Raw genomic sequence first — 15,561 nt, 5'->3', positions numbered from 1 at the left:
CGCTCCTCGGTTTTGTGGCATGACAAACTTGGTATCATAGCCTAAGGTTTTAAAGTGTCATAGGATGTCTCGGAGCCGTGTCTAGTAGAGTCCTTATTATCGGTGTGTTGTCGACCACATCTATATTTAGTATGCCACATGGACATTTAGGAATAATACCCTTCTTTCATGTTCTTGATGGTGCGATAAGGCTGGTTGTAAGATTGTTCCTCCTTTAACTCCTGCGTTGCTCTAATTTTCAGTACATGGCACCTAAGAAGAAGGGAAGAACTGGACAAAGAGCCAATGTCACTCCAGGAGTGAGAATATTCCTCCAGTTACTTTACTGCCTGACTCTACTATAATTGATCAGACTGCACCTGTCCCTACACCTACAAAAGGTACAACAGTTCCTCCAACTGTTATTCATGTTCCACCTCCAGCTCCAGCTTCCGATTCTGGTGTGTCTGATATTTGATATTAGGGGAGCCATACAAATGTTGGCACAGATAGTGGCTTCTCAGGTCCATAGATCGAGTGTTGGGCCTACTTCTTCCAGTCATCCAGGGGAATCTACCAGTTCCAGGGTAAACAAGTTTCTTCAGTTAGATCCTCCAGTGTTTACGGGTACTGATCCCGAGGAGGACCCCCAGGACTTCATTGATGAGATGCACAAAACTCTCCGGGTTATGCATGCTACAGAGATGGAAGGAGTAGAGTTGGCCTCCTACCGCCTGAAAGGGGTGGCCTATTCTTTGTTTGAGTTGTGGGAGGAGTCCCGTGAGGAGGGAAGCCCTCCAGCAAGGTGGGGTAAGTTCACAGATGCCTTTATGCATCATTTCTTGCCTGCCGAAACTAAGGCAGCTCGTGCCGCTGAGTTTGAAAGCCTGATGCGGGGTAGTATGAATATGTGGGAGTACCATATGGAGTTTGTGCGCCTGTCCAAGTATGCTATTCACATGTTGCCCACTATGGAGGCTAGGGTGCGCCGGTTTGTACAGGGCCTTAGCCCCTTGGTTATCAATGAGGCCTTTACAGCTACATTGAATTCCGATATGAACTTTGGTAAGATGGTGCCATTTTTTCAAGCCACAGATACCCGCAAATTGAAGAATAGAATAGATCGTCAGAGTAGCAGCAAGGCCCAGTCTGCGGGAAACTTTGGTGGTTCTTCCAGTGGTGGTGGTTGTAGGTCGGCATTCAGGGGAGCGTCATCAGGACCATCCCAATCATTCGCCCAGTCTTCGATGGGTGCACAATCATCTGGACCCAGTCAGGGCAATAGGGGACCCCACTAGCAGGGTCAGCCCGACAGAAGGTTTCAGCAACGGAGGCTTCCATGCCCAAAGTGTGGGAGGATGCACTTTGGGTCCTGTTTCATGGACCTACTAGTATGATATGGGTGTGGTTTGTGGGGTCACATTCAGAGAGATTGCCGCTCGTCCCGCCGAAATATGGGCAGAGGTGCGGCACAACCAGTTAATTCTGTAGCTACTACATCCACAACACCTCCAGCTCGAGGCACCCCAGCACCCATAGGGCGTGATGAAGCTAGGGGTGGTGTACAGAATTCGGGAGGACCCAGCAGATTTTATGCTATGCGGAGACGTCGGGAATCAGAGGCTTCTCCAGATGTTGTCACAGGTATATTGACTGTCCAATCTCATGATGTATATACTCTTATTGATCCCGGTTCCACTTTGTCTTATGTCACTCCTTATGTTGCTATGGAATTTGGGATAGAACCAGAACAGCTTCATGAGTCGTTCTTTGTATCTACTCCGGTTGGTGAGTCTATTTTGGCCGCGCGGGTTTATAAGGATTGTGTTGTCACGTTGCGTGATCGGGGCACCGTGGCCGATCTTATTGAATTGAGAATGGTCTATTTTGATGTGATAATGGGGATGGATTGGCTTTATTCATGTTTTTCCAAGCTCGATTGCCGAACCAGAACTGTTAGGTTCGAATTTCCAAATAAGCCAGTTATTGAGTGGAAGGGTGATGATGTGGTGCCAAAGGGTAGGTTTATTTCCTACCTTAAGGCTAAAAAGATGATCAACACGGGATGTATTTACCATTTGGTCCGAGTTACGGACACTGATGCTGAGGCACCTATACTTGAGTCCGTGGCTGTCGTGAATGAATTTCCGGAAGTCTTTTCGGATGAACTCCCTGGGATCTCACCAGACAGGGAGATTGATTTTGGGATTGATGTGATGCCAGACATGCATCCTATATCTATTCCACCCTACAGAATGGCACTGGCAGAATTGAAGGAACTAAAGGAACAATTGAGAGATTTGTTAGAAAAGGGTTTCATCCGGCCAAGTGTGTCGCCTTGGGGTGCACCGGTCCTTTTGTAAGGAAGAAAGATGGGTCACTCAGAATGTGCATTGACTATCGACAGCTTAATAAGGTAACAATCAAGAATAAATACCCACTTCCAAGGATAGATGTCTTGTTTGACCAATTGCAAGGTGCTAGGTACTTCTCCAAATTTGATTTACGATCCGAATATCACCAATTGAAGAACAGGGAGCGGGACATTCCGAAAACAGCTTTTAGAACCCGGTATGGGCATTTTAAATTTCTAGTGATGTCTTTTGGGCTAACAAATGCCCCAGCAGCCTTCATAGATCTTATAAATCGCGTTTTCAAGCCAATCCTCGATTCTTTTGTGATAGTGTTTATTGACGATATTCTTGTATATTCATGCAATCGAGAGGACCATGCCGGTCACCTCAGGGTAGTGTTGTAGACTCTGTATCAACACCAGTTGTATGCGAAATTTTCAAAATGTGAATTTTGGCTCGAGTCTGTCACATTCTTGGGTAATGTTGTCTCTATTGAGGGGATTAAGGTTGACCCTCATAAAATTTCGACTGTGAAGAATTGGCCGAGGCCTATAACTCCAACAGAGATTCACAGTTTCTTAGACTTAGCTGGATATTACAGAAAGTTTGTGGAGGGGTTTTCTACTCTTGCCTCTCCATTGACTAAATTGACGCAGAAGGAAATTAAGTTCCAATGGTCAGATGCTTGTGAAAAGAGTTTCTAAAAATTGAAAGAAAGATTGAATACGGCGCCGGTGTTGACTCTACTAGAGGGTATAGATGGATTTGTGGTATATTGTGATGCTTCAAGAATCGGGCTTGAGTGTGTATTAATGCAACATGGGAAGGTGATAGCTTATGCTTCTAGAAACTAAAGAATCATGAAAAGAACTATCCATCATATGATTTAGAACTTGCGGCAGTAGTATGTGCATTGAAAATTTGGCGTCATTATTAATATGGGGTCCATGTTGATATATTCACGGAACATAAGAGCCTTCAATATATTTTCAAGCAGAAGGAATTAAATCTGATGCAGAGAAGATGGTTTGAGTTACTCAAGGACTACGACATTGATATTTTATATCATCCGAGAAAGGCCAATGTTGTGGTTGATGCTCTTAGCCAGAAATTTATGGGTAGTTTGGCTCACGTGGAGGCATATCAAAGGCTATTAGCCAAGGAAGTTCACCGATTGGCTAGTTTGGGAGTTCATCTTGCGGACTCTAGTGAAGGAGGGGTAATAGCACAAAATAGGGCTGAATCATCGCTTGTGGTGGAAGTCAAAGAGAAGCAATACAATGATCCATTGTTGGTGGAGTTGAAAGAGGGGATTAATAAACATAAGACCATGGTCTCCAGGAATGTGGATGGTCTCCGGGAAAGAATTATAACTGAAGCTCACACTTCTAGGTATTCCGTGCACCCAGGTTCTACGAAAATGTATCATTATCTTAAAGAAGTCTATTGGTAGAATAATATGAAGAGGAATGTGGCGGATTTTATGGCAAGATGTCCAAATTGTCAGCAAGTGATGGCTGAACACCAAAGGCCCGGTGGGTTGGCACGGAACATAGAAATTCCAATATGGAAGTGGGAAAGGATTAATATGGACTTTGTGGTAGGATTACCGCGCACTCTGCGCAACTTTGACTCAATTTGGGTGATTGTGGATCGACTCACAAAATCAGCACACTTTTTACCGGTTAAGTCTACTGACACAGCGGAGCAGTATGCTCGGTTGTATATTAAAGAAATACTCAGGTTGCATGGCACCCCAGTTTCCATCATTTCTGATCGGGGAGCACAATTCACTGCTAATTTTTGGAAGAGATTTCAGCAAGGTTTGGGTACTCTGGTGAATCTTAGTACAGCCTTTCACCCGCAGACTGACGGGCAGGCAGAGCGGACTATTCAGACGCTTGAGGATATGTTGCGCGCTTGTGTTCTGGACTTCAAAGGTAGGTGGGATGATCATTTACCACTCATAGAATTTTCATATAACAATAGCTATCATCCTAGCATTCAAATGGCACCGTTCGAGGCTTTATATAGTAGGAGATGTAGATCTCCCATTGGGTGGTTCAAAATTGGGGAAGCAGATTTGATAGGGCTAGACCTCGTGTATCAGGCTTTGGAAAAGATTAAAATCATTAAGGAGCGGTTGAAGACTGCTCAGAGTCGTCAGAAATCCTATTAGGATGTTCGTCGTAGGGATTTGGAGTTCCAAGAAGATGATTGGGTATTCTTGAAAGTTTCCCCGTTGAAGGGTGTAATGCGATTTGGTAAGACAGGGAAATTGAGTCCGAGGTATGTCAGACCGTACAAAATCATTCAAAGGATCGGTGAGGTGGCGTACAAGCTTGAGCTACCACCTGAGATGTCATTAGTACACCTGGTGTGTCATGTGTCTATGTTGAAGAAAGTAGTCGGAGATCCGACACTCATTGTTCCGGTTGAGACTATTGAGGTAAATGAGAAATTGACTTATGAAGAAATTCTAGTTTTCATTCTTGATAGGCAAGTCCGAAAGTTGAGAAATAAAGAAATTACATACATAAAAGTGCTATGGCAAAACCAACAGGTTTGAAGAGGCTACTTGGGAGGCCGAGGAAGAAATGAAGAAAAAGTATCCTTATTTGTTTCAATGACCATGTATTTATAAAGTTGTGATCTATGAAATAAAAGATTTTAAGAGTTGCCTTCTATGAATTATGTATGATTTGTACATTTGTTGTTAAGGGTGTTCCGTTCTGGTAATATAATTGCTTGTGAGGCCACAGTTGGTGCTGTTTTGTATTATGTTACGTTGTTGGATTATGTGTGTGATGTTAGGATGTGTTTCTGGGGCTCTCTGACATATGGATAGGCCTAGTTACAAGGGAAACTCTGTCAAAATTTTTGGAAATTTAGGGAGTTAGTCAAATTTGGGGCTGCTGGTGTGTGGTATGAAAACTGAGTTGCATAAGATGCTAATAATAGATTTTTACCCTCATTCGAGGACGAATGATCCTAAGTGAGGGAGAATGTAAGGCCCTGTAAAATTTTGCAAAAGAAAAGCGAGCTGCGGCTCGGACTTTTTGGGTTGAACAATGCACCGAAAAGTAAAGAAAAAGTTTTGGCGGAAAAGTTCGTTTCTACGGTACATTATGCGACCGCAGAACCACTCTGCGGGCCGCATAATGGCCGCAGATGTGGGCAGGATAGGGCCAGTCTGAGGGCAATTATGTGGTCGACTATGCAACTGCATAACTGTTATGCGGTGCATTATGCAAACGCATAACAGTTATGCGGACCGCATAGTGACCGCATACACAAACAGATTTTTGGTCGTTTTGGTCTATAATTATGCGACCGATATGCGATCGCATATGCGACCGCAGAACCTGTTCCGGAACTCCATTTTTGGGTTTTTAAAACCCGACCCTATTTCATTAAATACACTCTTTGGGCCACTTTTGAGCTATAATCTGATATATTAGAGTGAGATAGAGTGCCCTAAAGTGAGAAGGTGTTCTTCAATAATTGTTCTTCAATTCTTGCCCATGTTTTGGAAGATTAAGAAGGGGAACTCACTAGGTCTTCATCCTAGAGGTAAGATTCTACACCCTAACCCTCACTTTCGACTTTTGTGTAGAATTGGATAATTAGCAAGATAATTTCTGGGCATGAGGGTTGTTTATTTACATGCACGTGTTATAAAAGGATGTAGGAAGATTGTTGAGCTAAAAATGGTAAAGATTGGGTTGTGGGATGATGGAATTCTCCATAAAAGGACCTTGGAATCTTAATGCACACTTAATTTATCATTGCTAAGAATTCTGGAACATTTAGAGTGTAAGGAAGTTCAAGGGAGGTATGTTGGCTAAACTCTTCTTTAATAATTGGAATTCCCATTATCCTTGTAAGTTCCAAGATGTTGATTACAAACCAAGTATTCTGATACGTTTTACGATACAGATATATGTTCAATTTTTGTTTCAAATGCTCTTATCATATTGCATTACGAATTGAGGATGTGTTTCAAACTATGGATTGTATATCCACATGTCATAATTTCAAATGGTGATTTATGTGAAAGTTATTATGTCAAATTGTGTATAGATTGGGATTTTGATACACCTTCACCCACATATATTGGGGTGAGGCAGCATGACCGCTTTGTGTAGGGATTATGGTATGGTGGGACTGCACCTCCACCCGCATACAATGGGTGAGGCGGCATAGCCGCTGTTACATCTCGTGTTTTCGTACGTATAAGTTTCGTCGTAAGTTAATTGACGTAGACTCGGGGATAAGATTATCTTGATTTTAACGTATTTATGCTATTTATAACAAGCGATAAGTAAGTGTCGTGAAGGATAAAGGGTAAATGAATTAAAGAAAATGCGTTTCGTCGAAGGTGGACAATTTGGGATATAATACGATCCGAGCCATAATACCCGGTGTTTATGGACTGGTACCATACAAGGTACCATATGACCATGATAGTATGATGTATAAGGTGTGTTAAAAATAAGTAGTATTTTAAGTAATTTGGGATAATTCTTAATTATGTGGGTAATTGGTTAATTATCGAGTAACGGGATATTACCTAATTAACTAATGAATTATGGGATAAGATTAAACCCCCACCCCCACCCCCACGTGGCAGCAAGCCACTATCAAAACAAATGACTCATAGTCATTAGGGGTAGGTGGCAACCAATTCATGACTCTTAGTCATTAGGGGTAGGTGGCAACCAATTCATGCATAAGGAATTTTTAAATCAAAGAAGGCTACATATCTTTGGACAATTCAAAGATAAGCATTGTAATTCAAAGGAGCTACATATCTTTTAGCAATAAAAAGATATACATCTTTCACCATTTAAAAGAATAGCAACGTAGAAGGCAATCTAAAGCAACGCATAAGGGTACGGAACTTCAAATATTTAAATAGAGATTTCATAGTGTCTTAAGCAATGTGAGATTTAGCAATTTTAAGGAAGTACGGTGTAACCCTTCTCAAGAATATCACACGAATTTTTTTCTACTCCAGGTATGTTAAGGCTATCCCTTCTTTCTTTTCGGAATGATCTATACGACACAAACAAAACGAGCAAATGCACAACTTTCATAAATTTCTCTATTTGTAGAAATACTTGAGAAGCGTATATTCTTGTTTTCCCATAAGTCTTATTATTCTATCATTTGTTCATGGGTCTCAGAAAATACGTAAGTTGATAAAGTCTATTTCATGATATTAATCAGAGGTATAATGGTCTAATGACACTCCGAGAGATTTTATTGACGTATTTATCATGCATTGCATTCATTTACATTGACCCATGACCAGATGGCATTATATACGCGTATATATGTATAATATATATGTATGGGATATGGAAAAAAGTTACGGCATTATATACGCACCACCACCTGATCAGTTGGTATATGTTGATGATTTTTCCCACATTGGCCGAGATGATATGATGGGATGCCCTCAGAGGCTTGACGATGTTATGTACACCTATACCTATGTATGACACGACATTTATACGAACATGCATGATATTATAAATGTTTCAGGATTTACAAAGTTATTTAGACTTATAGGTGGAATTCTTTATTCCATATTTCATCTGTCTTTTATGTACCGATTTTTTTGCCTTACATACTCAGTACATTATTCGTACTGACGCCCTATTTCCCGGGGCCTGCGTTTCATGCCCGCAGGTACACGTAGGCAAGTTGACGGTCCCACTTCTTAGGATCCTTGGTCAGCGAGAGTTGACGTGCTCCATTTGATCCGGAGCTGCTTTTGATTTTGGTATGATATGCTTGTATACATGTATGGGTATGACGTGGCCAAATCCCATCCTTGTACAGTTGTATATTCTAGTAGAGGTCTGTAGACAGTATGTATAGTTGGATAGTATGTGGCCTCGCCGGCTTCCAGTATTAGATATATAGTTGTCTATAGCAGCCTTGCCGACTCGCCCCACTGTATTCCACATGTTTATGTATATATGTCTTTTAGACAGGTTTCCCTCACGTACACTAATCATGTTTATATCTTAGATGCATGCTTAAGGGTGTTCGACAGGTAGGACTCGGGCATCCATCGCAGCCCATCGGTTTGGGTCGTGAAAAAAGTGGTATCAGAGTAGTTCTGTCCTAGGGTTGTCTACAGACCGTTTCTAGTAGAGTCTTATTTATGGGTATGTTGTGCACCACACTTATGAACATGAGGCTACAGGACATATAGGATGTTATCCTCTCTTCTTATCTTAGATCATTCGATATAAGAATTCATGTTCCTAACGATATGTTACGTTTTCAGCGATGCCTCCGAAGATTACAGCCACCCAGAAGGGAAAGTCCGTGGTTGGTGAGACTACTAGTCGAGCGCCACGAGTTACCAGGGATCGGGGAGAGTCTCATAGTGATATTGTATCTCGGACTTCACATACCCCGCCCTCTCTAGAAGGGCTCCAAGGAGCACCAGCTCTAGCGCCTGCCCCTGTACGTTCAGCTCATCAGTCAGATGCACCGAGTCAGGAGATGAGAGATGTTATTCCGCTATTAACTCGATTATTAGCCGCACAGGCTCGGCATCAGGAAGTAGGTATTGGTCATGCAAATAGGTCCGTCAGTGCGAGGGTTCATGATTTAATTAATTTAGACCCTCCGGTATTCACGGGGGCAGATCCAAATGAAGACCCTCAGGTATTTATCGATAGAATGCAGAGGACTTTAAGGGTAATAAAGGCCACTGCGACTGAGTCAATTGAGCTAGCTTCCTATAGACTCCAAGACGTTGCAGTTAATTGGTACGAGTCTTGGGAATTGTCCAGAGGTGAGGATGCCCCTCCAGCAGTATGGCAGGAGTTTACAAAAGCTTTTCTTTGTCATTATCTACCATAAGAGTTGATAGGTTCTTTACCCTTCAGCAGGGTAACATGAGTGTTCGGGAGTACAGTCTTCAGTTTGATTTGTTGGCTAGGTATGCTCCTACTATTGTATCTAAGCTGGAGGATCGGGTTCACCAGTTCGTGATGGGGTTAGAGCCACACTTGCTTAACGATTGTATGTCGGTCTCACTTCTGGTAGACATGGATATTTCTTGTATTCAGGCATATGCTTAGGGTGTAGAGGAGCGTAAGCAGAAGCAGAGGGCCGATTGTGAGCATGATAGGGCCCAGAATAAGATAGCGACGTCTTCGGGTCCTTCTGGTGAGTTTTGAGGTGGTTAGAGACAACAATAACCGAGGTATCCATCCCAGCCATCGGCTATCGCTCCCCCTCAGTTTGGCGGTAAGAGATTTGATCGTTCCACATATTCAGGTCCTGTTCAGAATTCCAAGGCCTCAGGTTCTCAGTATAGGGGTGAGTCAAGTTATATGAGGCCGCCCTTGCCACGATGTGCTCAGTGTGGTAAGCAGCATGCCGGGCAGTGCCGCATAGGATTGGGTGTTTGTTATACTTGTGGTTATCCGGGCCACATTATGAGGGATTGTCTGACAAGTGGTGATGCAAGCATAGCTCAACCAGTAGGATCTGTAGCTGGTTCGTCATCATCAGTACGCCCCCCTGGGCAAGGTTCACAAGCACCAATGAGTCGTGGTAGAGGAAGAGGCGAAGCATTTAGCTTGAGCGGTCCTCAGAACTGCATTTATGCATTGGCAGGATGACAGGATCAGGAGTCATCGCCTGATGTTATTACAGGTATATTATCAGTCTTCTCATATGATGTATATACACTGATTGACCCAGGTTCCACCTTATCATATGTTACTCTGTTGGTTGGTAGTAAGTTTGGAATAAAACCTGAATTGGTTAAACCTTTTGAGGTGTCTACACCTGTTGGGGACTCAGTAATAGCTAAGCGAGTATATAGAGATTGTATAATAGTAGCTCATAGTCGATCTATCGTAGCGGACCTAATCGAGTTAGATATGGTAGAATTTGATGTTATAATAGGTATGGATTGGTTGGCTTCTTGTCATGCCAACGTTGATTGTAGATCGAAGATAGTCCGATTTCAATTTCCAGGGGAGCCTGTTTTGGAATGGAAAGGTAATACGGCATCGCCGAGAGGTAAATTTATATCCTATCTCAAGGCAAGGAAGATGATCAGAAAGGGCTATATTTATCACTTAGTTCGGGTTCGGGATGTTGAAGTAAAGTCACCAACCATTCAGTCCATCCCTATGGTTAATGAGTTTCCCGATGTTTTTCCCAATGAGTTTCCGGGTCTTCCGCCAGAGCGAGAAATTGAGTTTGCTATTACCAGATACTCATCCAATATCTATTCCTCCATATAGAATGGCCCCTACAGAGCTGAAAGAGTTGAAGGAACAACAAAAGGACTTACTTGAGAAAGGCTTAATCAGACCTAGTACATCACCGTGGGGAGCACCTGTGTTATTTGTGAGGAAGAAAGATGGTTCCTTATGGATGTGTATTGATTATAGACAGTTGAATAAGGTGAAGATCAAGAATAAGTACCCGCTCCTGAGGATTGATGATTTATTTGATCAGTTACAAGGTGCCAAGTGTTTCTCAAACATAGACTTGAGGTCTGGGTACCATCAGGTAAGGGTTAAGGAGAAAGATATTCCGAAGACAGCATTCACGACTAGATATAGGCACTTTGCGTTTCGTGTTATGTCGCTCGGTTTGACCAATGCCCCAATAGTATTCATGGATTTTATGAACCGTGTGTTTAGACCCTTTTTAGATCTGTTTGTAATTGTATTTATTGATGATATATTGATTTATTCTCGTTCATAGGCTGAGCATGCAGATCATTTGCATATTGTGCTCAGAGTTCTACAAAAAGGGAAATTGTATGCAAAATTCTCTAAATGTGAATTTTGGTTGAACTCTGTAGCCTTCCTTAGGCATATCATTTCGAGTGAAGGTATCCGGGTTGATACACAAAATATTGAGGCAGTAAAGACTTGGCCTAGACCCACGACACCTACGGAGGTTCGTAGCATTCTCGGTTTGGCAGGTTATTACAGGAGATTTGTAGAGAGATTTTCTTCCCTTTCAGCATCTTTGACAAAGTTGACTCAGAAGGGAGCAAAGTTTCAATGGACTGATGCTTGCGAATGGAGTTTCTAGGCATTGAAGGACAGATTGACTTCTGCACCGGTTCTAACGCTCCTAGAAGGGACCGATGGTAATGTTATTTATTGTTACGCTTCGAGCATTGGATTGGGTTGTATACTAATGCCGCATGGTAATGTTGTAGCTTATTCTTCTAGACAACTAAGAAAGCATGAGAAGAACTACCCGACCCACGATTTAGAGTTAGCCGCGATGATTCATGCACTAAAGATGTGGAGGTACTACTTGTATGGCATTCATGTTGATATCTATACGGATCATAAGAGCCTCCAGTATATCTTCAAGCAAAAGGAATTGAATTTACGTCAAAGGAAATGGTTGGAGCTACTTATAGATTATGACATTGATATTTTATACCATCCGGGGAAGGCGAACGTGGTAGCCGATGCCTTCAGCCGTAGATCTATGGGTAGCATGTCATATTTACAGCCAGAAAAGAGGGGAATAGCCCATGAGCTTCATTAGCTAGCTAGTATTGGAGTTCGGTTACTGGACTCATGTGATATTGGAATTACTATTCAGGATACGGTAGCATCCTCGTTAGTAATTGAAGTGAAGGAACGCCAGTACGAGGATCCCGTGTTAGTTCATATAGGGATACCACCCCTCAAAAGGAGAAGACACCATTTGAGATTACAGAAGATGGGGTCCTCAGATATCGAGGATGATTATGTGTCCCTAATGTTGCAGGGCTGCGTCGGCAGGTTATGGGAGAAGCTCACTATTCTCATTAGTCTATCCATCCAGGAGTGACAAAGATGTATTATGATATCAGGGAAGTATATTGGTGGGACGGAATGAAAAGGGATATAGCGGAGTTTGTTGCTCAGTGTCCTAACTGTCATCAGGTTAAGATTGAGCATCAAAAACCCTGTGGATTATTGCACGCTATGGAGATTCCGACTTGGAAATAGGAAGTAATCAATATGGATTTCATCGTAGGCTTACCTCGTACCCAGCGTAAGTTCGATTCGATATGGGGGATTGTTGACAGGCTTACAAAGTCAGCCCATTTTTTGTCCATTAGGATTACATATTCCGCATGGGATAATGCAAGGCTTTATATTAAGGAGATAGTTCGACTGCATGGTATCCCTGTATCCATTATCTCGGATAGAGGAGCTCAATTTACAGCTAACTTCTGGAGGTCCTTCCAAAAAGGATTGGGGACTCAAGTAAGTCTTAGTACAGCATTTCATCCCCAGACAGACAGACATGCTGAGCATACTATTCAGACACTTGAGGATATGTTACTAGCTTGTGTGATAGACTTCAAAGGTAGCTGGGATGATCATCTGCCGCTTATTGAGTTTGCATATAATAATAGCTACCATTCCAGTATTCAGATGGCTCCATACGAAGCTCTTTACGGACAAAAGTGTAGGTCGCCTATAGGGTGGTTCGATGTTGGGGAAACTACGTTAATGGGACCAGAATTGGTACAATAGGAAATCGAGAAGATTAAGCTTATACAGGAAAGGCTATTAGCAGCTCAAAGCCGTCAGAAGTCTTATGCGGGTAATCGACGATGAGACTTGGAATTTCAGGTTGACGATTGGGTATTCCTAAAGATATCACCGATGAAAGGCGTTATGAGGTTCAGAAAGAAAGGAAAACTTAGCCCTCGGTACATTGGACCATAAAAGATCATACGCAAGATAGGCCAGGTAGCATATGAGTTAGACTTGCCTTCTGACTTGGAATCAGTTCACCCAGTCTTTCATGTGTCTATGCTCCGTAAATGTATCGGGGATTCTTCTAGAGTTTTGTTAGTTGACGATGTTCAGGTCACAGAACAACTATCGTATGAGGAAACTCCCATTGCTATACTAGATAGATAGGTTCGGAGATTGAGAACAAAGGACGTAGCTTCGGTGAAAGAGCTTTGGAGAAACAATAATGCGGAAGAAATGACTTGGGAAGCCAAAGAAGACATGAAGTCTAGATATCCTTACTTATTTCCTCTTCCGGAGAAGGATCCGACTAAGACATCACAGACTTAAGGTACGTGTATGGATCCTTGTATTAGTTATTATCATTGGACGTGTGAGGCCATTGTCATGAGTGACAATTGCGGTCCTATGTGGTATTGAATTATTGAGTTTTCTATAGAAAGAGTTGACAGTAGTACTGTTACAAAGGCGACTCTGCGAAAGTTTATATAGATCTCAGGGAGGTAAACATTCGAGGACGAATGTTTCTAAGGGGGGAAGGATGTTACATCTCATATTTTCGTACGTAAAAGTTTTGTCGTAAGTTAATCGACGTAGACTCGGGGATGAGATTATCTTGAGGTTAACGTATTTATTCTATTTATAACAAGCGATAAGTATGTACCGTGAAGGATAAAGGATAAACGAACTAAAGAAAATGATTTTCGTCGAAGGTGGTCAATTTGGGATATAATACGATCCGAGCCATAATACCCGGTATTTATGGACTAGTACCATACAAGGTACCATATGACCATGATAGTATGATGTATAAGGTGTATTAAAAATAAGTGGTATTTTAAGTAATTTGAGATAATTCTTAATTATGTGGGTAATTGATTAATTATCGGGTAACGGGATATTACCTAATTAACTAATGAGTTATGGGATAAGATTAAACCCCCACCCCCACGTGGCAGCAAGACACTATCAAAATAAATGACTCTTAGTCATTAGGGTTAGGTGGCAACCAATTCATGACTCTTAGTCATTAGTGGTAGGTGGCAACCAATTCATGACTCTTAGTCATTAGTGGTAGGTGGCAACCAATTCAAGCATAAGGAATTTTTAAATCAAAGAAGGCTACATATCTTTGGGCAATTCAAAGATAAGCAATGTAATTCAAAACAACTACATATCTTTTAGCAATTAAAAGATACACATCTTTCACCATTTAAAAGAATACCAACGTAGAAGGCAATCTGAAGCAACGCAGAAGGGTACGGGCCTTCAAATATTTAAATAGAGATTTCATAGTATCTTAAGCAACGTGAGATTTTGCAATTTTAAGGAAGTACGGTGTAACCCTTCTCAAGAATATCACACGGATTTTTCTCTACTCCAGGTATGTTAAGGCTATCCCTTCTTTCGTTTTGGCATGATCTATACGACACAAATGAAACGAGCAAATGCACAACTTCCATAAATTACTATATTCGTAGAAATGCTAGAGATGCGTATATTCTTGTTTTTCCATAAGTCTTATTATTCTATCATCTATTCATGGATCTCAGAAAATACGTAAGTTGATAAAGTCTATTTCATTATATTAATCAGAGGCATAATGGTCTTATGACATTTCGAAAGATTTTATTGACGTACTTATCATGCATTGCATTCATTTACATTGACCCATGACCAGATGGCGTATATACACGTATATATGTATAATATATGTATATGGGATATGGAAAAAGGTTACGGCGTTATATATGCACCAGCACCTAATCAGTTGGTATATGTTGATGATTTTGCCCACAGTGGCTGAGATGATATGATGGGATGCCCTCAGAGGCTTGACGTTGTTATGTACACCTATACCTATGCATGACATGACATTTATACGAACGTGCATGACATTATAAATGTTTCAGGATTTACAAAGTTATTTAGACTTACAGGTGGAATTCTTTATTCCATATTTCATCTATGTCTTTTATGTACCAATTTTTATGCCTTACATACTCAGTACATTATTCGTATTGATGCCCTATTTCCCGAGGCCTGCGTTTCATGCCCGCAGGTGCAGGTAGGCAAGATGACGGTCCCGCTTCTTAGGATCCTTGGTCAATGAGAGTTGGCATGCTCCATTTGATCCGGAGCTGCTTTTGATTTTGGTATGATATTCTTGTATACATGTATGGGTATGACATGGCCAAATATCATCCTTGTACAGTTGTATATTCTATTAGAAGTTTGTAGATAGTATGTATAGTTGGATAGTATGTGGCCTCGCCGGCTTCCAAATTTGGATATATAGTTGTCTATAGCAGCCTTGCCGGCTCGCCCTACTATATTCTGCATGTTTATGTATATATATATTTTGGACAGGTTTCCCTCATGTATACTAATCATGTTTATATCTTAGACGCATGCTTAAGGGTGTTCGACCGGTAGGTCTCGGGCTTCCGTCGTGG

General features: G+C 41.6%; 2 protein-coding genes across 2 annotated transcripts; both read left to right on the top strand.

Moving 5' to 3' along the window:
* Window positions 1–476: 476 nt before the first annotated feature.
* Window positions 477–1,277, top strand: LOC138897539 (uncharacterized). Its single transcript, XM_070183518.1, has 2 exons — window positions 477–606; window positions 721–1,277. The coding sequence occupies exons 1-2, from the start codon at window positions 477–479 to the stop codon at window positions 1,275–1,277; spliced, it is 687 nt and encodes a 228-aa protein (XP_070039619.1).
* A 7,979-nt stretch (window positions 1,278–9,256) lies between these two features.
* On the top strand, window positions 9,257–9,988 carry LOC138897538 (uncharacterized). The gene is made up of 3 exons (XM_070183517.1): window positions 9,257–9,337; window positions 9,443–9,530; window positions 9,642–9,988. Exons 1-3 carry the CDS (start codon window positions 9,257–9,259, stop codon window positions 9,986–9,988), a joined length of 516 nt encoding a protein of 171 aa, XP_070039618.1.
* Window positions 9,989–15,561: the final 5,573 nt, after the last annotated feature.

This window comes from Nicotiana tomentosiformis, chromosome 8 (assembly GCF_000390325.3).
Source record: "Nicotiana tomentosiformis chromosome 8, ASM39032v3, whole genome shotgun sequence".
In the NCBI taxonomy this organism is placed as follows: Eukaryota; Viridiplantae; Streptophyta; class Magnoliopsida; order Solanales; family Solanaceae; genus Nicotiana; species Nicotiana tomentosiformis.
The sequence above is the reverse complement of the archived record's forward strand: the minus strand, read 5'-3'. Positions and strand labels throughout refer to the sequence as shown.